The following is a 26,212-nucleotide window of genomic DNA, read 5'->3' on the forward strand; positions in this document are numbered from 1 at the left end:
ATAACAAGATTATATGACCTGGAAAAAGATCTTAGGTCTCCTGATTCTGTGTCTTGTGCTCTAACCACTAGATGACATTGCCTCCCTAAGGTACCTAGAGAAATAAGAAAAATGAGAGAGCTCAATACATATAACCTGTGTAAACAGTGACTAAGTAGGAATGTAATAACTTTCAGCAAGGATCTGAAGCGTAAACAACAAGGATGGGAAGGAATTGTTTAAGGTGGCCAAGAGCAAAAGCAGCTAAGAGTAATGAGAACAGAATAAGCAATGGAAAATTTACGACGGAATATTTGAAAAAGTTTCACAATAGTGAAATCTATTAAACTGTGGAACAGTAGTGCAATGGATGTGGCAGATGCCCCATTGCTTGAATTATTTAAAATTAGACCTGATATAATATTATATATATATATAATATTGGAGAATATACGGTCATACTGAGAGAATGGTGACCACACTTTGGATCTTTACTTTTTTAAAGATAAAAATAACACACTAAATTCTACTCTGAATTACACCTACCCAGCAACTCTCAGACTTACACAGACTGTAACACTGCTGAAAAAAGAGCAGGCTTTCTATAAAATTAGAATCTTGCAGAGGTCTCTTAACCAATAACACAGGAGAAGAGCAAGATTCCTTGCTGTATGGCTGCCTTGAGATATTGTACTAAAGACACAGGAATGGAGAATGGTATTTTCTAAGCAATTTCCAGAATAAATAGTTGGTGAATGACAAGTAGGTAGGGAGAGAAAACATAGGTCTGGAAGAAAAAAGATGTCTGCCCTTTAATTGAGTACATAAGGAAATTGTTCAATATCAGTTAATCCATGTGGAAATACGACTCCATCCTGCAGCGAAGGACAGTCAATTCTAGGATGTTTTGCTGAGTAAGAGCCAGCTGAACAAAGAAAGAAGAATCCGCTTTGTTTGAGTTAGAAATCTTTGTCATTATAATTCGAGCTGGGCAACATTTTTTGGATGAAAGTTATTTTGCCAAAATAATGCCGATTCAGGGCAACTGAAATAGTATGTGAATGTGGGTCAAATTTGCTGATCAGAAAAAAGATTCCAAAAAAGTCAAAACATTCCCTTTTGCCATTTTTGAAATGAAACGTTTTGACTTTTCAATTCAAAACAACTTTTTGTTTCAAATTTTACAATTTTATTTAAGAAAAGTTGAAAAACTCAACAAAACATTTTGTTTCAGTTTGAACAAACCACTTGGTTTGGCCCACAACTATTTTTTTATTTTTTATTTTAGCCCACAAAACAAAACAAAAAACAAACAAAGATGGGGAAAAAAACCCCAGCAATTCACACAGCTCTCATTTAAAACAAAGGCATCACCAACTTTTTATCATTTCAGATGATCCCTACGGAACAGGGAAAACAAACATTTGATGTCTCAGGATAGTTTCTGCAATAGGAAAACAATATATCCTCCACTCTACTGCCTGTGGTAGAGGAATTTAGACCCTTAAGCAATTTACGCTGCATTTACGTAAGGAAACCTTTCCTCAACTTACTACCATTCTTAAGCTGTATATGAACCAAGCAGAAATGAACTAGCAAAGTGAATGTCTACCCAATAATCTACATGTGCCTCTAGAATCACGAACCTCGGAAAATCTCCAAGAAGAACATGGTCACGTCAAATGTAAAAGGAAGACAGGAGAACAGAAGAAGCAAAGCTTCCAAAAATTTCTCCAAGATGTGCCTGGTTCATGTCAATAAATACAGGCCAAGGAAGTACGCAAGTAATGTTACAATGTTAAATTTATTACTATTTATTTATTTATTTATTTATCTATTTATGGAGATTTCCATTCTGCCTTCGGCACTTTCCAAACACTCAAGAAAGATGGGCTCTGCTCCAAGGGGCTCACAGTCTATGGAATTTGTGCCTTCTGCCACAGTGGTGGTTGATACCAGTAGGTTAAACTTGTAGGGTGGGTTTTTCAAAGCCACCTCAGAAAATCAGATGGCCAATTCTCATTAATTTCAATGGGAATTGGGTTTCTAACTCCCTAAGGTAGTTTTGAAAATCTCTATTTTGCCTGCTAGAAAGTAGGACTAGGAATCACAACTGCTGGTGATTAATGGATACACATTGTGTGTTAAAAACATAATTTCAGAACACGGAGCTTCTGGAAAAGCTTCCCTTTTCGCTTTGCTTTGCCTTTATTGAAATCAAAACTGGATGTCTCGCTAAGGCTATGTCTACACTGCAGGTTTCTTTTGGAAACATGTAGTGTGCATACGTGCATAGCCCCCCTGTCATGGTATAAATCGCATTGTAGACGGCGAGGCATGGATGAACCTAGTAAAGACACACCTGAAGGATATGGGTATGTACCCAGAGTACATACCCTACGCGTTCTCTACTGCTGCAAGCCACACCTCCTGTCTACACTGCTTTTTATTAGCTGTGTAGCATCCCATTGCCTCCAGCTGCTGGAGCCTCTCCTCCTTCCCTGCAACAGGGAAATGCTCCAGCAGCAGGGGAAGGCCCTGGCAGCTCCCCACTGCTGGAGCCCTTCTCTGCCGCAGGGAAAGACTCCCGCAGCAGGGAACAGTTGAATCATTTTCCCCCTGCCTCCCCTCTGCCAGAGCCTTTCACTGACACGTACAGCTAAACACCGCAGCATGGACACAGCCTGTTTTCACTCCCACTTGTAGCTACACGTGCACTACATGCTGCCAAAAGTGATGTGTAATGTAGAGGTAGCTTAACGGATGTGCTATTGCTCAAACAGAAGTTATGGGCTCGATGGAGGAATTACTGAGTGAGGTCCTATGACCCATGTTATGCAGAAGGTAATGGTAGATGATCGTAGTGGTCCCTTCTGGCCTTAAAAGTCTATGCATTTCCCTTTGATACAAGACAATCTAATATTTGCTTTTTAAAGTTATAATGTATGTTTTCAAAGCCACAGACCAAATTTTGATCTCAGTTATACTGTCTTTAATGGGAATTGCATAAATGTAGGCCGGAGTCAGCCCCACTGGTTTTACTTTATATCACAGTTACAATTATTAAACCAAAACAGTTTTAACAATATTTTTTTAAAGGGTTACATTAAAAAATATCAAAAACTAGGGGGCTAAATTTCATTCTGGTGTAAATACGCATACCCTTTCCTTCAGAGTGTAGACCTAGACATGGTGACCAATAGTTTCATCAACTCTAGGTTAGACTACCACAAAACATCCATCTGAGGTTAACCATAAAAGCCACATGGAACCTCAGCAACTTGCTCCATCGTGCAGTCCAAAGAGAACACATCTTACTGCTAACTCTGTGCTTTTCTCTGACTCCCTATCCAATTCCCGTTTCATTTCAAAGTGATGGCCCTGATATGTACGGTCTTTAAAGCAGTAAGCCCAAAATATTTTCTTGTTCTCCTGGTAGAGGGTCCTAATCTCCAAAATTCAGGATGAACTTATGTCTGGACACTTTTAGGTCACAATGCAAGATAACACAGGCCTTTCTAGAGCAATGAAATGGCCCTGAGATGCCTTCTTGGAAGACAAACAACTAAGCAGTCCTGTACAAGATATTTTCTATGACATGAGAGAGGCAGAAACATTAGGTCCTTTGCAAAGAGAACTAGTTCTGACTTTTTCTTATGTACATGGTGCCTGGATCCCATGGTAGATCTAGAGTGACAGACAAAAATACATTGATTCACAGTAGACCACTGTTTTATCTCAGCCAAATAATGTCTAGTAGGAATGCCACTATTAGCATATGTAGTTATTTTTCCAAACTGTGATCTGTGGGCCACTTAGGGTTTGTCTAAATGGAGCACTATGGGGAATGTGATTTCTAACGCACACTAACATGTTGCCCATTAATTGGTCCATGTAGACCCTGTTGGTGAGAACTAAAAGTTCCCCAGTACTTTTAGTAGTGCTGTTTTAAAGGTTAAAATTAATTAAAGTAACAGTGCTGTCGGAAATTCTGCATTAAGATTTTGTTGTGGGATCGGCTATGAAGAGACCAAACAGTCTGTGCTGGAAAGAAGCAGATATTGGTTGGAAAATTCTTAAATAACTTACCAAAGTGGAAATGGAAAACTTTAAAAATAAAAGAAAAACTAATGGTTCCAATAGCACAGGATGGGGGTTGGGCCTCCTCCTCTTATTAGATAGGACAGCAGCCAATGGGAAATAGTTATTTTAGTGTCATTCAGCTACCCAAGCTCCTCCCCCTATCCTCTTCCCAGTCTTCCTCTTGCTTCACTGGAAAGAGGAAGCAAATCCCAGCTGCTCCCATTTTGGGCAGTTTTACTGTCTTTTTTGCTGGCTGTTTTAGGATTTTTGGGCCACGGCTCTCGTTTTCTTTAGGCACCATGAGTTCCTCCACGGAAGAGAAGAGGAGGAGGGGCACAGAGTATACTCCTCATGCTGACACGCATCCGCGTTCACTTAGCAGGTTCCTTCCACACTGCCAGAGTCAACAAGAGATTGTGGCGGCAGGGGTAATTGCCTGGGTGAGCCAGGCCTTTGCTACTGCCTAGGCTGACTATGGTAGAGACTCCCTTGACTTCTGAGTGAGTGGGAGTGAAGGAGCTGGCCTGTAGGAGGCTTGAAGCCTCAAGCAGACTTGCAAAATGAGCCAACCAGAGATACCTGCACAGAGAAGGAAACTTAAGCAGCTGATTCCTTATCAAAGTAGCTGAAGCAGCTCCAGAGGAGTAGGAGAAAGAAAAGGTGGAGGGGACTGACTTTGGGAAGCCACAAGGGAGTCTGCTTAGGAAGGCCAGTTGGAAGCTAAGACAAGACAGACTGTGAAGGAGCCCTTTTTGCTCACCCAAGCTCTGAGGTAAGAGGCACACCCTGGGACAGACTTTTTGGACATCTGTGAGTGATTGGCGAATTTCCCTTTTTAAGTTTGTTTGGGGACCCTCCCCCTCCTAGAAAGGAGCCTGATCAGGCTATGTGTTGTGAGACAAACTTTCATTAAAGCTTTTCGGGATATGTCTCCCTAACACTATCACAGGTTGATGACACAAATTCAGCAATATGATTTTGGTGGAGGCTAGACTGGGATGGGAAAAATTTTATCTTCACATATGGATCAAGAAGACTGGAAATATGCTTCTGTTCTCAGTTGCACCAGTTTTATACTGGTGTAACTCCCCTGGCTTCAGTGCGGTTACTCCCGATTAACACCTGAGAGCAGAATCAGGCTGAGAACGCATATGTGCAAGACAGCTCATATTTCTATACAAGAATATGCAACAAATGTAACAGAATAGGGAATTTCCCCTACAGCCTAAACTTTAATATTATAAATGTAGGGACAATGCGCAAAACCTAACACCATAAGTATTGCTCAACAAAGGGTTGCAGAACCCACCCTAAACCTTGCCCTTTCAAAATACAGCCAGTGATTAAAAAGCAAAAAACCTTGCCGTATTATCAATCCATATAAAGCCATATTTTCCCACTGCTGTGTTTTTAGGTTAGCACCTTCAATATCCATTAGTGCTAGTACACATCATTGCTTTGTTTTCCATTATTTATTTATTATGTTGCTCCAGTTAATAATTCAGAAAGTTTAAGTGCTTCCACTGTAACGTATTTGCAAAGTGGATCCAGGGTGCGGAGATCTCACATTTCAGTAGGAATTTTAGGGGCTGGGGCTTCACTTAAAATAGACTCTTGTTAGCAAATGTGCAAGCTAGTGCAAAGCAATGAATTTTACCAATCGGCAAGCAAGTCAAACACACCCATCTAAAAAGAAAAGAGAGCGCATTACAAAACTGTACTTTGCTCATTTATTTTGACAAGAGCAGTTTACGTGTAATTATCTTTGATAATACAGAACACACTCTAAAATTTGCTGCAGTTCTGTTTATAAAACTAATGAAGTCTCAGTAATAAGAGAACCTAACCTGAGCACTCTATGAATATTTTGCGGAGACAGGGGGGAGAAGCCAGATATTTTTCTGTGAATTACAAATTGTGAAGATTAGTGAACTGCGGTTTTGGTGGGCTCTGTTGTACCGTACTCATCAAACAACAGAAACTGCTGAAAGGTCTTCTGCTGTAACATGGGAGAGCGGCATGGAAAATGTCCAGAACTCAGGAGTTAATATAAACATCTCTAATGTTTAATGTCAGAATTAAGAGCAGCTTGTAGGAGGTGTTTAGCGCCTTGGAAGATCTGCCTCCATGACCTCTGGAGACAGGAAGCCCCACCGCTTATATGTCCAAAGTTAGGCTATAAATAGACTTGCATTATTAGAGCTCCTTCAAACTGCAACAGCAGGGCCCTTACCTGCTTTGTACTTGTTTGTGCCAGTAAACACTGTTGCCTAGGAAATGACCCCATCAAGTCATCAAAGGACTCTAATGTGACTATTCTTACATGCAGTGTTATTGTAGCTATGTTGGTCCCAGGATATTAGAGACAGAAGGTTTGTGGTGAGGTCATACCTTTTATTGGACCGATTTCTGTTGGTGAGAGAGACCAGCTTTCGAGGTTACACAGAGCTCTTCTTCGTGGTCCCATAAAAGATATTACCTCACCAACCTGGTGTCTCTAACCATTCTAAAGCAGTTACTGAAAGGCGATTTAAAGCAGTGGAACCAAATTGTTTAAAAACATATTGATGTTTAACAGGGTGGGGAAAGTACATTTATATTCAAACGAACACTGCATGATGTCTTAACAGTGCTCTGGAAAAAAAATCCATGTGTCAGGCGCTCTATAAAATAAAAGTGTGTTTCAATCTACGACAGGGAGTTCATTAATTTACCTTATTGTTTAAAAAGCAAGAGTAACAACCAGGAAACTTGCACAAGACAATTTGAATGGATGTTGAAATTAAATAGGAGTTGGATACCTTCCGTAGAGTGCTTTGAAACCCCGCCGCCTAACTATCTATCTCCCTCTCTCCCTACTAATGACACACACAATATTTATGAGGCGGTTGATCAAGGAGCTGACTGAGTTTGAGGGGAGAAACACTCGTTGCTGTTGGGGGAAGGTTCTTTTTTCTTTGAAGATTAAAGGGGGTTACCCTTGTGAGTTTTATAATTGGTCAGTTTTTTGGCTTATGGAGAATGTGGTAATTTCCCTAGGAAAGGGTTTGCAACAGGCAGAATTAATATTTCAGCATGCCCATATTTAAGACATGGAAAAGTCTAAAATCTTTATTCCCTCTCATATCTCAAAAATATGCTTTGGGGGAGCTTGTGCTCTGATTCATCCACCAGGGAAGGAGAAACTGCAAGGCACGTCAAGACTCCATTCCCAGGGTTTACACTATTCTCCTGCTTTGCTTAGGAACTCTGAATTTGTTGAAGTCACTAAGTGTCGGGCCTTGAGTTATACTGGGTGGCTGATGGAAAAATGATTCACTTAAGCAGCAGTAAATTTGTAGGTGTTATTGTGCAAAGATTATAACTTTAATAAAGGGTCCTAGACATAAAGCTGGGTGACATTTTTCAGTTTTTCCAGAGGAAAATGCAGGTTCCAATCAACCGAAACAATTTTGTGACAATTTCGTCACATTGTTATGGTTAAAAAAACACAATCTAAACAAAGCCTGGAAGAAATCAAAATGAAACATTTCAATTTTTCTATTCCAAATGACTTTGTTTCAAAATTTACATCCATTTTATTTAAATCATTTTTTTTAAATGTAAAAGCTTAAAACTGACTGAAATGTTTTGGGCCAACAAAAAGTTTCATTCAACTCCAAATGTTTTTACTATTATTATTATTATTTATTATCTTGGAACAGCCAGTGACTTGAGAAATCAGATATTTGCACAGTTCTGCCTGCACATTTTACAAGCTTCGTATGATAGTTGGCAGAGCTGGGCTGGGATTTCTGCACAGCTTATGAGCACTGAAGATATTCCTGTAGAGTTTACTCGTCTTGCAGGAACTCCTGCAGAACTTAATTTTCACAGAAAAAAAATAGATACACAGGGTGCGGTTCTTGAGGAGTTTCTAAACTCCAGAGGCAAAGACAGAGACAGAGAGACAGGGCTCATACTCCTGGGACTCAGAATATAAGTCTCATCGCTCTCTGATCAAAATTGTAACAAGCCCTTTGACATCATGTGTTCACAGACCAAAGGTTTCTTTAAAACCCAATCAACTCAGGCAATTCCCACATCAAAGGTGTAGCAATAAGGTTATGGTTATTATTTCATATACACAAATTTCCTTTAAAAGGGATTAAGGTTGGTCACGTGTGACATTTATCTTATGCAAGCCCCAAACAGCATGGAAATACCAAGTTCTGAGATGTCTCTTAACCATGCCAAATGCCTGCATAGCATGTTTCTGCTGACCGTGATAGACTGCACATCATCACAAGGAACTTCCTTCTGCTTCCAATAGATAAGGAAATACTACACGCATTAATCTCCTTCATAGTTATCATGCAAAACATTAGTCACAACCTCACACTTCCTCCAGAAACAAACAACGCACCATATACTTGACCTATGTGCATTGTCAACCATAAGCGTCTGCTGATATTGCAAAACCTTAATTTTAACCTAGCAACAGACTACATTGCCACAAAATGTGCTAGATGATTTACAGATATGTAGGAAGACAGCCCCCTGCACTCTAAACTTTACAATCTAACTGATCCTGCATGTATTTTACTCATGTGAGTAGTCACCATTGACTTTAATGGGGCTCTGACTACTCATATGAATAAACGAGCCCAAGGACTGGAATGCTGCTAGCTGTAAGAAACCCCAGACAGCCATTTTCGGACAAGGCTGAAGAGCTTGGAAAAGAACTGAGATGGTACCATTCTTCACAAGCTCTGAAGTCTCCAAGTGACACACGCATACACACACTATATATTTAAGCCATCAGAGATCATCTGTGAAGGAAGATCAGAAGGAAATGTGTTTATAGTAGTACTAATGTATACAAGTGTAAATGTTACATTGAAACCTTTCCTTGCAATACACGTAACAGCAACAAAGTGGTGGAAGTCTGTAGAAAGAGCACCAGTAGATTTACTACCTAAAAGCTTTTGTTTTAAAAGTTATTTACGAAATATCCTGAATACCGTTTACAACGTTTCTGTATATATCAAATGTCAGTTTATTAAGAATTGTGTAGAACTCGCTCTTTGAATAGGACTGGAAGCAGGGTTTTGCATACAACGGTCCCAAGGTTTAACTCTGTAATGCCTTCTGAAGTCCTGAAAATAGAGAACTGAGCTTCAACACAGCGTATGTCTACACTGAAATCAGGAGGGGTTATTGTAGCTTTGACCAAAGCTAGCTCAGATATTTCTTCTTGTGCAGCAATCACACCTCCTGACTACAGTGTAGACATACCTAAAGAGCTAAAATGAGGAGTAAGAAAGTGGAGTGTAATAGAATTGTCCATAATATTAACCTCAACCATTACATTTAAACTTAAGTACATTCTGAAGTGCTTCATCCAATTGGGGTCAGAGTGCTCAACACCTTACAAAACTGAACCCTCATCTCCACCGCTCATCTCCACAGGAAAGCTTGAAGCCAAATGTTTTCAACCATCTCAAAATTACAGGTACCCAGCCTAAGTCAATGTCTTGATGTGTGTTATTACACACACAGGAAAATTTAATAAATGCCGTACTCTTTTGGTTCTCTTTGTAGGAATCAACTAGAAGTCCAGAACTTTATGGGATACTTGAGCCATCAAAAGCTTTTGAATCTGATTCCCGCTTTGTAACAGCTATTTTACATGGCAATTTAAATCAGGGAAATAATGTCTTTAAAAGCTAGAAATGCAAGAGAAAGAATTGGCTTGGCTTTCAAGGGTGCAACACAGCAGCGCCTACTGACCTCAGTGGGATTTGCGGGTGCTCAGAACTTCTGAAAATGAGGCCAATAATTCACATAAATATATAACGATATTCAAACAAAGGAAGGGGACACCCTTCACCATTAATATCTATTTTTACATTTAGTCTCTGTTTCATTGTATGCACTTTTGCAAACCATCAGTTAACCTAAAACAAGACAATGAGCACAGCTGATGGGTTTTACAAAATCAGAAACGGCAGGGACTGAAAAAAACAAACCCAGAAACAGTTGCACACGTTTAAACTCTTTTGAGAAATCTGGGGAAGAAGCAATGTAATTTGCTCTAAGGCTAGCCAATTAAGTCAACCTAATGCTAGTACGCAGTCTTTAAAGTTTCTCTAATCCCACCATAAAACACTGTATGTGTACATTGGTGTGATTTAAAGTGGTTGAAATCACTTGGTTGAAAAAAGCTTTTGGTTTCTGACGGGGTTTTCTTTTGTTCCGGGTTTGGATTTGATTCAGTTTCAATGGTGTTGGTTCATTTCAAATACAGTGATATTTTTTTCTTGCAAAACCATATAACACGATCGGCACATTGACAATGACTTGCTCCTGGGGGCGCCAACCCTGCAACTCCTGTCACTCCCCCGATCCTCTCTCCTGTCTCAAATATGCACTTATTTCAGTATATCGTCCAGAAACTACAGTGATGAGTTCAGTATAGGAGCCTGCTTACCTTGGCCATCTGTGCCCCTCTGATCCACGCTCATTACACCATCTCCCAGCGTCCCTTCTCCACCTGTCTCTCTTGGCATGCTGCTTCCTGCCTTCCTCATACCATCACTCTGTTCCTTGTTATACCTCATTAAACCTGGGCGATGGTCGCTCAGGTCAGGCCCTCTTTCTGCCTCACTAGAGCAGCTTTTCTTCATGGCTGCAGGGGAACATTCAAACCACCCCCCTTGGAACTGCTGCTGCCCTGGTCCCTGTGGAGGAGGAGTAAGGGGCCAAATATACCAAATGAGGCCGTCAGCTCTGTTCTTGCTTATCTCTTTGGCCAGTTTCTGGTATGTTCTGGGAACCGTGGAGCTTCTGCATGTTCATAGAGCTCCGGCTGGCAAGTGATTGGGCCAGGGGGTTAAAGTTATTTAACTGCATGGAAGGAGAGGAAGGATCACACTGGGAAGAGCTTCCCAATCAACTCTAATCGGCTGCTCATTTTAGCACCCTGAGTGGGCGGGCTTGGGAGATACCACCTCTTATTTTTTTCCCCAAATCAAAAAGGAGCGAAGCCCAAGGCTCTGGATGTAGCTGGAGTCGACGTACCTTAGGTCGACTTACCGTGGGGTCTCGACTGCGGGGGGTCAACGGGAGAAAATATCCCATCCACTTACCTTACTCTTCTTGTCAGGGTCGACTGGAGAGCGATCTGCAGTCGATTTGGTGGGTCTTAACTAGACCCGCTAAATCGACCACTGGTGGGGTCGATCTCAGAACGTCGATCCTGGCTGTAGTGTAGACCTGCCCCAAGAAACCCAACAGGCCATCTGAGCCACACCCAGAAGGAAGCCAAGCTGGAACAGCCCAATGGTGTATTAGGGGACCAGAGCCCAGACAGCAAACATGTCATGGTTTGAACTCCTGCATGATCTACTGAAAGCTCATTTTGTGGGCAGAACTTGGAAAAGTACCAGTACCTTTCTCTTTCCTTTTCCAATTTAACCTCTGCACAATCCCTTCCAATAGCACAAAGAATGTGAAGCAAAAATTCAGTTTAAAGGATAAACCATGTCTCTGAACCCACGCCATTGATCGGTGTTGATTTCAGGTCTATTCGTATCTTTTAGGCTTCATAACCTCTCTAGCAAAGAGCTCCACAGGCTGATTGTGCATTGTGTGAAGAAGTACTTCCTTTTGTTTCTTTTAAATCTGCTGCCTATTAATTTCATTAGGTGTCCCCAAGTTCTTGTGTTATGTGAAGGAGTAAATAGCATTTCCTTATTCACTTTCTCCACACCGGTCAAGATTTTATAGACCTCCAGTTGACTCTTTTCTAAGCTGAAAAGTCCCAGTCTTTTTAATCCTTCCTCATACGGAATCTGTTCCATGTCCCTAATCAGTTTAAGTTGCCCTTCTCTGTACCTTTTCAAATTCCAATATATCTTTTTTTGAGATGGGGTGTCCAGATCTGCATACAGTATTCAGGATGTGGGCATAGCATAGATTTATATTTTCTGTCTTGTTCTCTATCCCTTTCCTTGTTCGCTCTTTTGACTGCCGTTGCACATTGAGCAGATGTTTGCAGAGAACTGTCCACAATGACTCCAAGATCTCCTTCTTGAATGGGTAACAGCTAATTTAGACCCCATCATTTTGTATGTATTGCTGGGGTTATGTTTTCCAATGTGCATTACTTTGCGTTTATCAACATTGAATTTCACCTGACATTTTGTTGCTCAGTCACCCAGTTTTGTGAGATCCCTTTGTAACTCTCTGCAGTCTGCTTTGGACTTAAACCCCCTTTGGCAGTGTAAAGGGGCATTAAAATTGGTGCCAATGTACTGGACTTAGTGTAAATGAGGATCAGACTCTGAGAGTTTTGTTAAACTGAGGCTCCAAGGCTTTGTCTCTTTGATGATTATTTTGAATCTGATCCTTTGAAGTGATAAGGGTGTGGAATTCAGGGTACTCAGCGGCTCTGAGGAGATGGTTAGCAACTTGTAGGACTGCGTCCTGTATCTCTGAATCAAAATATGTTTTTTCACATCAGATCTGTTTTTTCAGGATATTCCCACACCCATAACAATTCTATGATATAAACACATTGAAAAGGAGGGTAGACAGTAGAACATATGAATCAGAATAAAACAAGATGCATGCGTAAAATCAATGTTATGTTAAGACTCAGGGTGGTAGTAAAAGTCTATCTGCTGAGAGTAGAATAGGATCTCACAGAGCTTTTGGCAAAAAGCCCAGCTGAGCCCAGAAAACGTTCAAGATTTTCAAAAGAGACTTTTCTGTGATTATGACAAAAAAACCCACATTCTGCTACAATCAGAGACTGCGTTGTATAACCACCTTATCAGCAAATAGATGGCTGAGCTATTAGTGTTATTACAATGATCAGGCCATAGAATGATTCTTCTCAGATTCAATACCACTGCTTGTTTTATAACGTTTTGCATTTTCCAAACATCTCATACGCAAGAAAATAGTTATTGTCGTAGTGCTGCCTGTGCTGAAATTTACATATCAGAGGAACGGTTCTGAACTCTCAATTATACATACTGAAAAGCAAACGGAAATCAGCCCATCCTTCCTAACTTAAGTTCCAACAAAATTCATTGGAATATTAACTACATCAAGTCTCACAAGCCTGTAAAGTCTAAAATCAGCCATTTGGAAATGTGATTAGACTCTGACCCAAAGTCTGCTCCAGTGGGTTGCTCTAGTGTAATTTGTTCATTGTTTCAAACCAGAAACAGAATTCAGCAAGACTATCAAAACCACTGACCTTTCTTTGCTAGAGTATTATTGGGTTCATATTTCTCAATCAGTTGTTGAACTTGCTCCTGTTTCATTGGCGGATAAAGGATTTCATTTAACCGTGGATCACGTTGCTTATAATTTATAAACTCCATCATCTGATCAACAGTAAGGTATGGTCTGCTCTTGGCACCGCTAGAGAAAAATGATGGTTAAAAAAAAATAAAAGAAATTAGAATATTTTCCCTTGCAGTTTAGTTCAATGGTTTGCAACTTCCCATGGAAACAGAAACAAGATTCAAACTACCAGGCAACAAAAAATTATGTTCTGTTAAGTCTCCAAACTCATTTACTTTATGACTATGTATGGCAAACTTTCTTCATTAAACACCTATCAGTGAGAGGGCTCAGCATTGTTGATGTCAGTGAAAGACAATTAGGCCAATGCTGAGAGCTTTTGAAAAGTCTACTCCTAGATTCCTGGACAGGACATACTTTTTAAATGAGAGGAAACGAAATGCTGTATTACTGAGCCTGTTACCTAAGTTCCATTGGCATTCCAGGCCTAACTATTAGGGTTTTCTGTTGGAGGACAGAAGCCCTGATTTTATTATACAATTATTTGCTTGGTTTACAGAGCCCTCAAAGAATGCTAGGGACTTTACAAAACAGGCAAAAAAAGATAGATCCCAACCCAAGGAGCTGACAATCTCAGGCTACGATCCTGCAACAGACTTTGTGTAGAGGGACCTCTGAACACACCTAGGGCCCCAATGAGCACCATATGAATACCAGGCACTGTGATGTGCCTGCATGCATGCAGGATTGGTGCGAAAGGAGATTACTATATGTGGCATTTTCAGAAGCATTTATTGGTGACCTGACTCTGTTCCTATTGCAATCAGTGGCAGTTTTTCCATTAAGTTCAATGGGAGGAAGGTTCGGCCAAAGCTGAGCACTTCTGAAAATGTCACCCTATTGGTTGGGGCAGAAAAAGATGAACAGAGCAAGAATACACAGGTTTCAAATATAAGCTCATGAATTTGCTTTGATGGCTCTTGGGATGTGTCTTAGGTGTCTTGGGAACTAACATCTCATCCACGTGGCTACCATCTTGCCCCATTTTCTTGCTCCACTGGTAATAGGAGAAGAGGCTTGTTGGATATAGTTGGAAATAGTGTTGGAGCTGAGAAGTACAGTGAATCTTGCAGGAATAGCCATACCACCACATGCCATTGTCTGCTTGCCTGCCAGGGGCCAAATTTAGCTCTGGAGTAAGCAGGTGAAACATTTTGTGAAATCAAGGAGTGTTGCATCTACTTAGGCTGGGGTTGCATTTATCTCCAATAGTAGTGAGACAGCAGGTTGCTGCAGAAATAGTCAATATCTTGTGGAGGACGGAGCTGTACATAGGAATGCCAGTGAAACCAAAGCAAGTTTTTTAAGCCTGAAAGGTCTGTGAGGTTCACCAAAGAAACATAAAACCGTACTGATCCAATCCCAGAAAAAGAGGATGTGAAAAAGTTCGGCTAAAGTTGTATGGCTTTCAGGTGTTTAAGAAATTGAAAATATGAAATGACAAAAGCACAGCTGTTTGCAAATGTAATTTACGCTGTAATGAGGCATATGATCTCTAACTGCATCATGCATGAATCCTAAATGCTATTGCATTCTTATTCCAACTCCTTATTAGTCTTCAAGTGGTTTCTATACGCTGATATCTAATGCCTGTTCTCATGCTTATCACTTCCTCTCCTTTTTTCTCACTGAAGCTTAAACTATCATAATACATATTGAGAAACAAGGCCTGGCAGTTCTACTCCTCTAGAAATAAATTACTGTAAAACTCTGGCCATTACAAACAGTGGCTAAAGCTTGGAGGAAGGAACTTTTGATCTACATTCACCTTCTAGGTTAAATAACAATCCTTCTTGACATGGAAATCTGTTCCTGGCAGTCGTTGTGATGCTGTAGCCTAAATAACCTACTTTGCCATCACTACCAGAGAATATCAGTGGAGGAGGGGAAAAAAAGTGTCATTTCTTACAACTCAGAAAAGATGTGGTCAATTTCAGGCCGAGGGCAGAGATTGTTTAAGAATACTCTGTATGCTTCTGGGGTGAAGTCCTCTTGAGGGATTGAATCATTCTGTGAAACGGGGGAAAAAATACTGAAGTAAAGAAATAGCACATTTTGTTTATAAGCAAGTCATTACAAGATTATTTCCCTTTGCAGAATAATCAACTCTTCTGAATAACAGAGCAGTTTTAAGCATATAGCTTCTGACAAAAAGTAAAATGATCTGTTTCAATAACTGGGTGATTTGTTGTATGACTATGTCCTCCCTTAGACAAGATTATCTTTTACCCTACGCACCCATGCGGAACTGTAAGAAGACACAAAACTTTCCCTTCTTCCCCTATGTGAGTTACCCGCAGAATGGGTGAAGGAGCAGCCTCCATGTAGCTGCTAATTCCAACTCCACACAGGTGCGCGGAGAGTGGTTGGGGCAGGGAATGGGTGGAACCCAGGCTGCTCCTCCCAGCCTTCCCAAGGGGAAACAAACTGATACTTTTATAGAGCTGCAACAGGTTACTTGACTCCTTGGAGCATGTGAAGAACCAGGGAATGAATTGGAACCCTGAGCAAAAATTAATACCCTGGTCTTGTCCAAGGAGCGCACAAATATTTCCCGCTACTTACTCAGGACACACGGATAAAATATTCTTCTTCTGGAAAAGTCCTATGGAATTTAGCCTTTCTAAAAGTTTTTGTTCATTTGTTTGTTTTAACATCCAATATAACTTAAGAGAAAATACTACAGAATTCTGCAGAATGGTTCCAAAACCTATAGAAAGAAAGATTTTTTTAAATTTTATAAGTCTCTAAAGTATATAACTCTATTTTTACATGCTATTTTTATAATCTCTATTATATTCTACAGAGCTTTTCCAGAAGAATAGGGATTATTGTGTTTGCTCTTACACATGGGATATTTTATTACAGTACAGAAGATTTCAGCCTTATTGCGATTGGCCCTTTCATGGGACTCAGGTGGATGCAAGAGCTTTCTTCCTAATTGACACTTGTCTAAGAGCCCATCCAATCACAGTCCTTGAGCTCAGCGAAGAGCAGGGGCTGCTCCCTCCATGCACCCACTGGGGCAGGGAAAACGGAGAGAGGAGGTCTAAATGATGATGCAAGCCCCAATGCAGGCCAGTAGCTTCACACGTTTTGACTTTTGCCTTTGCATCAGTCCAATGAGCTCTTCCGAGAAAGGAGGAGGACATGCAAAATAATCACTGTGTAGAGGAAACCTCCTAAGGAGCCAGAACAAAACTGAAAATGCAAAAATGTGGAACAGACATATCGAAGACCTGATCCTGAATTCCTTTCATGTGAGCCACCCACATGGAAGGCACTGGGGGTTTGGCCTGTGGAAGGACTACAGTATCAGGTGACACTTCTCCATACCTCCAAACTAAGTACATGATTCCAATCAGTGAGAAGAAAGTGTTTTGGGATCGGATGCAAAGCCATTTCCCTGGATATGCTGCTGAGCCCACTTGTGTCAGAAGCAAGCCGCCGACAGAGGAAATCATTGCTATTATTTATTCTGCTGTTTAGCACTGTTGCCAAGGGAACCGGAAGTGTCTATTCAAGCTTTTGTTAGAAGGAAGGGAACTTTTCAATCTTTTTCTGCTAAAAATGTGCCATAGGAGTGATTGTCCCCACCTCCCCTGCACTAGTGGGATCCATCCAGCCCCAAAGGGAAGTCACCTGTGGGTGTTTGTATCAGAACCACCCCTTGATGTTTCTGCTGGGAGGGGGTACATCTAAAGCTCAGCGCTGCATGCTGCTTAGGGGATGTGCTGACTTGTATATTCCCCACTGTCCTGGCCACACCTCCTCCCTACCCAAGGTACCCACTTTTAGGGTTGGATGGCTCAGGAGTCTATGACAAAAGAGGGCTTTCCACCACCCAGGCGCCTGCGCCCTCAGTTATAGCAATAAAAGCCCAAAGCTCCTTGGCTCTGTGGCACGGTGAGGCTCAGAACGAGACACCTCTCTCCCCACCATACACTTGCCATGCCTCACCACATGTGTCCGCCTCAGATCCTGTAATCCTCCAGTCAGTTCCACACAGTGGGGGCAGCAAAAGTGCCTCAAAATAAGCCAATTATACAGACAACCACAAAAAAAGTAACGTGTTTTTATATGCACATACAGTTGCTGAGGGAACTGGAACTGTATCTCTCACGCACAAGCGCACACACACACACACACACAGCTATTTTCATTATGCTTAATGGGCTATTCATTTCTTCCCAACTTTTTTCATTTTTGCTTCCTTAGGTTTCCTGAACTGTTCCTTCCTGCTCTCTGGACACCTTTTCGTCAGCAGTTTGTGGCCCAACAACCACCTTCAATGCATTTTCTATTATAAACACCTAAGTTGGGTGTATTAAACAGTCCTCAGTGTCGTTTTTATAATTGCAAGGGAGCTAAATGTGGCTGCAGGGCTGAAGGGCAAGTTTGGATCCTTGAGGGACTGGGATGTTTTCCTCATCTCCTTCACAAAAGCCTCCTCTTTTCAACACTCCACTCCTACAGCATCTGTGTGATGGCCCCCATTCTTGGGATTTGAACGGTTGTAGGCCTCAGATGCTTGAAAGTGCAGAGGAAGTGTGTAAGCCACCACTCAGGATGTGTGATGTGTCCTTGTCTGTCCCCAGTACACAGAGGATGTAAGTCTGCTATAAATACCAGTTAGCCTGGAGCTTTAGCACAAGTTGTAGAGACTCCTACTTTTAGCTCTGCAGATCTCTAGTTGAATCCCTACTGTCAGCCAAGATGGAGGCCATTACATAGCAACAGGCCCACATTCTCTGTGGACTGGGCACAGAGGGGGACACAGTGACCAGTGGGTTAAATCTCCTTCTGTTATATTTGTCACTAGTTATCTTCCCCACTTATCCATTTCACTCTTCTCAGTGGTGAGGTTCCCTCCTACATACTACCAGGCGTTGGTGCACAGGCATGCAGCATTTTGATCAGAACACAAGTCCAACCAGAATGTGGCTTTGGACAATCAGTGCCCAGAGTCATACTCTAGTTGGAATCAGGGCAGATGGAAAGTGAAGTAGAATCGGAATATACAAAAACCTATTAAAACAACCAAACCCACTGCTGAAATGGAGGCTAATCCTCACCAAGTTCATATTCAGTGCAGCTGGGATGGAGGTGTGGGGGTGAAACGTGGCTACAAGGCAACTGTCCATCTCCCCTAATCCCAGAGGTGACCAGAGGCCAAACCAGCCCCCCCAACATAAGCTAGAGCAGCCATCTGGCTGCTCAAAATTATTCTGGCTGGAACAGTCCAACAGTCCCCTAGGTACCTGAAATAGCTAGAGCATGGAACATTCCAGCTTCATGCAGACACAGGAATCCCCGCCCCTTCAGAAACTGGAGTGATAAAAAAGTGACTTGAATTGGGACAAAGATCTGACCCAACGGCTCTGGGTGAAACCTTGTTGACATGCACAAATCCCCAATGCATTGTGGGGACACGTGCACAAGGACAATCTTTTTCGCTCCCAAATTCAGTGATTGTTTCAAGGGCATGTTAATAAGTATTCGCCTCCCCAGCACGATGGTGGCGCACTGGTGCACTACTGAGTCACAGGGAAGAGAATCTAGTGATCACCCAACACAGCTTCCCACGCCACCCAGAGTTCTGCCTCCAATCAAAGAACTGATCCAAACTGAACCTGTTTAGCTGGTGAGACTGAATGAGATCATACCCTGAAGTGGAATTGCTGGCTGTATGCGATGCCTGCTTACAGAGTGTAAAGCTTTCTCGACAGCTTTTTGGGGTTTCTTTTTTTCTGGATTAAAAAAATCAGTGGTTTTTCACTGATGGGTACAAAATGTTTTATGAATAACCAAGTTGGACTTTCTCATAAGTTTGCTTACATTGTGTGTGACAAATGGAGACTCAGTTATTTTCTTTGTTAATGTACATTTGCGTTTCTATAGCAAGTGGAGAAAAGGCTTCAAATGAACTGATTCAGTCTTCAGACGTAGTGACACCTCTATTTAACTCGAAATAGTGTGGGGCACAACACATAACAAATAATGACAATTCTTGAAAAATACAGTTCTACAGAGCTGAGGAGCGAAAAGCTCTTTACACTCTTTGTTTTGGCACACTGTAATATTTCTGAATGCTTGTGTGGGCATAATCTGTAGGCAGTTGCTACACCTAATTATGGTTCTTAGAGAGAACCAGGCAGAAAAATACCTTCCCAGTGGTATGCGCAATGTCTAAAAAGAATTGTACCACAGCTGACAATAGGCATTTTCTCCCAAATCTGACTGCTATACATTCATAAAAAAACAGAACAAAGAAAGGCTGTCTGCAGTAAAGCATGTACCTCAATTTGCATTGCATCTGAAAACTCGCTAGACAATGGATAATTACAATATGCCATTGCTTCACTAAATGAGTAAGTATTTCTTACAGGGGCAATTTTGATACCAGTGCTCTGATTACTGAGGATCTTTATATTCCCATAGATTTCCATTCCTATTGGCTTTAATGGGAGTTTGAGAGCGCTCAGCACTTTGCTGGATGGGGACCTTTTCTGATGACCAGAGATCTACGTTTCTGTCCCCTTTTGCATATAATTTGGTTCAAATTCAGAAACGCATTTGAATTTCCATCCATTTACGGCCACAACCATACAAAAAGCCACCGATGCAAGCCGCTGGGAGGAAATAAAATATGAAATGTACATATTATTTATTTACTACCACCAGTGTGCAGGGGTGGCAGGTTTGTATAATTTTTGGTGCAGGTCCAAGTCCCACCCCACTTCCACACCTGCTTAGGGCTCTGGGAGGGAGTTTGGGTGTGGGGTGCGGGCTCTGGACTAGGGCACGGGGTTGGGGTACAGGAGGGGGTGCGGGCTCTGGGAGGGAGTTTGGGTGCAGGAGGGGGTTTTGGGTGCAGGCTCTGGGAGGGAGTTTGGGTGCAGGAGAGGGTTCAAGCTGTGGGAGGGAGTTTGGGTATGGGAGAGGGTGAGGGGTGCGGCGCTTACCTCAGGCGGCTCCTGAAAGCGACCTGCACACTCCTCAGGCAGCAGCTCCTAGATGGCGAGGGCCAGGGGTCTCTGCGCACCACTGCCCGCAGGCACCGCCTCAGCAGCTCCCATTGGCTGCAGATTCGGCGCTCGGGGCGGGGAGTTCCAGGAATGGCGCGCCACGCGGCGCGAGGGCGGGCAGGAAGCCGCTTTAGCCTCGCTGTGCTGCTGATGGTGGTGGCGGGGGCCCCCAGGCCCCTTTTAATCACCCGGGGACGGCAGACGGGAATGACAGATGCTCTGGGGGGAGGCGTGCGGGGGCAGTGGGGCTGGGGGAGAGACCCGGCCCAAACATTGGTGGAGCCGGGCCCCGTGCTCTGAATATTCCTGGAGCACAGGCACCCCGGGCCCATACAACTCGCCGCCCCTGCCAATGTGCTCAGTATTGCACATGACCCAAAGATAAAGACAGGAGATAAAAGCTTGGCCCAAATAGCTTCTACAACCTAAGAGACAATTTTAGACACTCGCTGAGTTTGGACAGCAAAATCCTCATTGCCAGAAATATTTAATATATTTTGTCCCTTTCAACATGCTGGCCTGAGAGCTAGCCACATATCAGTGGAGCCACCCACAGACCTTTTGTCCTAAGCTCTTTCTGTGTTCTCTGAACAAACTGCCCTGCTTTTTGCACTGCAGAAAAACACGCCTTGTTTCTAAATTTGCTGTATATTTGGCATTCAATACTGTTTTGTTATTAAGGCCCTCTGTTCATTTCAGGCACTGACCATTATGATTCGTCTGGAATCCCACTTGCTTTTGCAGCACCTGTCTCATTCCCCTATTGATTTAACAGCACAACAGCTACTCAGATGATAGGATTCAATAGCCAGGGTATTTTATTTTGGAGTGAATATTTATATTCGTGGCCCGTTTTTCGTGCTCAATGGAGCGTAGAATACAATCTCCGTGGCCAAGGTTTTCAAAAACAAGCGCCTAAAGTCAAGCTATAAACGTCACATCCTGAAGCATGGTCGGTTTGCCGAAGTGCCGAGCACCTTTCAGCTCCCGCTGACTTCAACCAGCCTGGCTGAGATTTTAAAAAATGCCTAGGGGAGTCGGATGCCCAGTTGGACACCTAATCCCCTCAGGCATTTTTGAAAAATTCACTCCCCTGACTTCAATATTTGCTGCTGGATACTCAAAAATGTGGAAAATCAGGCCACAAGCTCTTAAATTCATATTTAGGCACGTCAATAAGGACTCAGTCCTACAAGGGGCTGAGCACTCTGACCCAGCACCAGCAAAGCACTTGCTTCGGTGCTTCACTTTAAGCACACGGATCATCGCCTTGACTTTCATAGGACGACACATATGCTTCAAGCTAAGCACATGTTTAAGTGATTTGCAGACTCGGGGTGAGAGTGCTCAGCACCTTGCAGGAGCGAGCCCTTATTTCGGTTGCCTATGTATGAACTGAAGAGCTTAATCTTAGGCTTTTAGGGCGAGATACCCCTTCCTATTATTCTTCCACAGCAGCATAAAGGGACTGTTAAATCTCTGTTCCAGCTGGAGGAGAATTCCCAGGAACTAAGTCAGATAGTTCACATTGTCTTGGGAGGCCCCCTCCACAAGCCGCAGCATTAGGGGCATGTCAGGGGCAGGCGCTGGGCCTGTAGTCGATGCAGCTACAGGAGTGCTGTGCAAAGATGTCACCTGTAGGCAGTTCAGCTCAGACTACAATAACTTTGGGCTGGGCAGCTCAGTGGTTTGAGCATTGGCCTGCTAAACCCAGGGTTGTGAGTTCAGTCCTTGAGGGGGCTTTATAGGGATCTGGGGCAAAAATTGGGGATTGGTCCTGGTTTGAGCAGGGGGCTGGACTGAGGTCCCTGCCAACCCTATGATTCTATGAACTTTTAGGCAGTCTCCTAAGGTGGAGGCTATGACTACACTACAGCTTATGTTGGCAGGGGCGTGAATAAAGCACCTCCCTCAGCAACATAAGTTACATCGACATAAGCGCCTGTGTGGACAGCAGGAGAGCTTTTCCCACTGACATAGCTGCTGCCGCTCTTGGGGGCTGGACTAGTAAAGCTGATGGAAGAACTCTCTCCCGTTGGCAATGCGAGAGGGCTTGCATTGGTGCAGCTGCACTGCTGTAAGCTCTCCAGTGTAGCCATAGCCTAAGTTACATGCCAGGGGCCATATCAGCTCCTGAAACAACCTAGAATCAGGATGGTGCAAAAGTGGCTTAAACCTACCTAAGCCCCTCCCCCCCAGGGCTGCAGGGTTTTTTTGCTGTGCCTTAGGGGCTTTTACAGTCTCTTAGAAGTGCAGCACAAAATCACACTCTTACTTTGGAAAAATCTCAGCCCATGAGTCCTACGCTTCCCTAATGTATATCGTAAATATCCTTTCTACGCAGCTTGGAGAGACATCTTTCTTTGGAGGTTTAGAAAATATATACAAGCACACTCATCCAGTGTTCTGGGTGCCCCGTCAACCTTTGTAAAAAATATACTAAATAAACAAATTCCACTTTTCCAAGGAGGATTGCATGCTATTCACATACCTCAGTGAGAGACGGTATCCTGTATTAGTTTCAACTTTACCTTGTTCTAGTCTAAACTTTATGTCTTGAGGACACAAGATGGGTGAAAATATCACAGAAATTGGAAGCTGAGAGCCCAGAATTCTGCTTGTTTAAATAAATGGGAACACAGGTGAAAGAGCAGAAGTCAAAACAGTCGAATTTCCCCTTAACTCCGTGGGATTTGCTCTTTCCTGGAGGATTTGGTCATGGAACAGTGTTTCTTTTAAAAGATTTTATTTCCAGGATAATCAATTGAGTTTTCCTTACTGCATGTAACACATCATTTTTTGTCCTGAACAAAAAGATCTACCTTATACTATGAATAATTGTCCAACTAGTGTCCCGGCAAAAAATATACAGCAATCTCTAGATAAAATTGACTATTGACTCAAATAAACAACAGAAAGAGCTTGTGGTTTCCTTCAAGCATTGTAACAATGTTTATGTTTCTTTCAGTGAGAGTTAAGAAATCATTTTTATCCTTATTACCACTCAGTAAACGGATACATTAAATCAAATGAGTTAAAAAGCATGCCTCGGAGATTCTTGAATATCTCATCTTAAATGCTAACTGCACTGCCAATTAAATGAAAAGCAATCCTGGAAACAAACCTCAAACATATTTCTTTTTTTAAGAAACAAATGAGAAGGTAGAAAACCAATCACGTATCTGCTGTGTGTGGTAAAGTATATGGTGCATTATTTTCACAATCAGTTTAGATTTCCATAATCTTTACATACGTTTTGCAAATATTTACATAAATTGCTTGCAAAAAGCTCCCAAAGCCTCTTTCCATCTTTTTAGATCCATTTTCCCCTAGATTTCTGAAACATCTGAGGGTCTGATTGAACCGGGGGAGATGAGATCTTTGAGGATTGGCTTGTGGAGTTTTGCCCTGTTGCTGTTCTGGGGCACCAGATTTGCCCTTCCCGCAGGAATCAGCTGTGGAACCAGGTCCCAAACACAGTCTGGGTGCTCACAAGAAGTCTGGGCCTTCTGCAGGCCAGCTCTGTGCTTCTGCAGCAGATCTGTCTCCATTGAAGCTAGGCTGCTAGAGACTACCTTGGTGGCAGCTGTTCCTGGCATCCCTCTGTTAAAGTGGGGTCTCTTCAACAGTGAAGAGACTACAGGCTTACCTTCACTGCAGAGTGAGCTGGAGTTATCCACACCTGAGTTAACTTCTCTTTAGTTATCCTAGCTCAAGTGAGAACAAATCACACAGCAAACACCACTGGAGATGCACAAAGTGTTTGAATCTGCAGCACAGAATGAGTGCATTTACACCTGGGTGGGAAACCATTTCCCCATCCTTTGAGAGTTAATGAGATTTTGGATTTTTTCCTCCATTCCGAAACGGGATGAAAAATTAAAATCTCAAAAATTTCCATCAACTGATCATCTAAAAAACTGAAAGTCTTTGATCATTTCAAAATGTTTCATTGATATTTTGACTTTTTAAACAAAATAACATTTTTAGTGTACATTAACTAACATTTTGAATAAATTAAAAACCTAAACGTTTCATTCTGAAAACATCAAAATGGGATGTTTCACATTGCTTTTTCAAACTGTTTTCAAATTGGGAGATCTGTCCATATCAACCCTTTCTTGTGAACAGCTTCGGTTTTAACACATTGGTTTCTGACATAACAATGCTTCGTCAGAAAATTCCCAACTAGCTCTAGCCGTATTAGCAGCGCAGAATGATTGTATTAGCAGAGCAGAGTAGCTGTGTCCGTACTAGCTAAGTGTTAGCTGTACTCAAGATTTTACCCATGTTCCCAGGCTCGCTAGCGCAAGTTTAAAGCACCACTTAACTTGACCTAGAGATTAAGTGTGTGGGCGGGAGTCATGTTCTGTGCAATGCTCCAATTATAACTTGAGCTAACACTGCAGTGAAAATGAGTCCTGAAAGTCTGTAATAGAGTCAGTGACTGTGTTATAGTCTCATGGCATCTCCGCAGAGTATGGCACACAATCCTGTACCCTTCCCTCCAGCTCACTTACACTTCCTTCAGTTCCCTTCCCAACTCCTCAGCAAAGATACTCAGACTTGCAGAGAGCCATCTCTGGAATCCAGGGGTATCTTCTGTGCAGGAGAGGAAGAGCCACTGGCTGAGGGCCTGTTCGTTGGGCAGGTCTCAAGGGGCATGATCAGCCCCTGAGAAAACACTGCTGGAATCAGCTATGAATTGGCAACACTTCAGAGCAGGCCAAGAAAATATCTGAATGCTTACCCTGGCAGATGGAAGGCTACAAGCTTCTAATGCAGTCTCTACTCGCTTTCTGTCAGCGGAAAACAAGCGGTATATGCTGCAAAATGGAAATAAACAAGCAGGGATTTGTTCAAAGGCACATCACACTTTTCTGTATTATATGGATACAAGCTGTGCATGGCTAACGGACTGCACAGCAAAGTGACTTTTTGGGAAAACTTGTGCATTCATCCTTTGTTTCATAGCTAGATCTTGAAAACAGAAACACTTTCACAAAAAAGAAAAAGAAATCAAAATATTCCAATCAGATAAACACTTAACATTGGAGGCAGGGAGTTGACGGGGAAAGTAGTCATAGAAGGGACAGAAAGGGTGAGGACAGAAAGAGCCCTGAAAGGGGAGATCAGTTTCTTTCACCTCTAGGTCACTGGTTCAAATCCAGCCCAGAATAGTAGTTACCAACACTTATTACCATTTGTTGAGTGCTTAGTGGCATATATTAAATAATTTGGGTGATGTCAGCCCATTTCCCAGCATTCTCACCAAAAAAGCCATCATCACAATGGGTATCTAGCATAGTTATAATGGCTCCCCATACCTGTAGCATTTGAGCACATCATAATCTTTAATATATTATCATCACAACAACACTGAGGTAGGGAAGTGCTATTATCCCCATTTTACAGATGGGGAACTGAGGTGCAGACAGTCTAGGTGACTTGCTCAAAATCACACAGGCAATCTAGGACGAAGAAAGGACTTGAACCTAGGTCCCGAACCAGTGGACCATCCTTCCCTTTTGGTATTTTAACCGGGTGGTCTTAGCATCAGATACAGAAGTGCAACCTCCATAGACTTCACCCACAGCCCATGAAGACAGAGCGGGTTCCTGCCCCCCCAAAAGTGGTCTGGTTAGCATGGGGTGGCGCACACTGACACAGCAGTGAGGAAGTAGCTTGCCCTGCCAGCAGCGCTATATGCATGCTGCGTGGATAAACAGATTTCAGTCAAAGGGCTGACAGTCCAGCACCAT

General features: G+C 42.4%; 1 protein-coding gene across 3 annotated transcripts in view; it reads right to left on the minus strand.

The window, feature by feature from the left end:
• PLCB1 (phospholipase C beta 1) overlaps positions 1–26,212 on the minus strand; it is a 647,792-nt gene that overhangs the window by 196,324 nt on the left and 425,256 nt on the right. For all 3 annotated transcript variants that reach the window (XM_074949681.1, XM_074949683.1, XM_074949682.1), the window contains exons 7-9: positions 25,201–25,276; positions 15,332–15,432; positions 13,313–13,479 (exon numbers count right to left, since the gene is read on the minus strand). In XM_074949681.1, the coding sequence (XP_074805782.1) occupies positions 13,313–13,479; positions 15,332–15,432; positions 25,201–25,276 (344 nt within the window). The remainder of the gene's footprint in view (positions 1–13,312; positions 13,480–15,331; positions 15,433–25,200; positions 25,277–26,212) is intronic.

Source organism: Natator depressus, chromosome 3, assembly GCF_965152275.1.
Source record: "Natator depressus isolate rNatDep1 chromosome 3, rNatDep2.hap1, whole genome shotgun sequence".
NCBI lineage: Eukaryota > Metazoa > Chordata > Testudines > Cheloniidae > Natator > Natator depressus.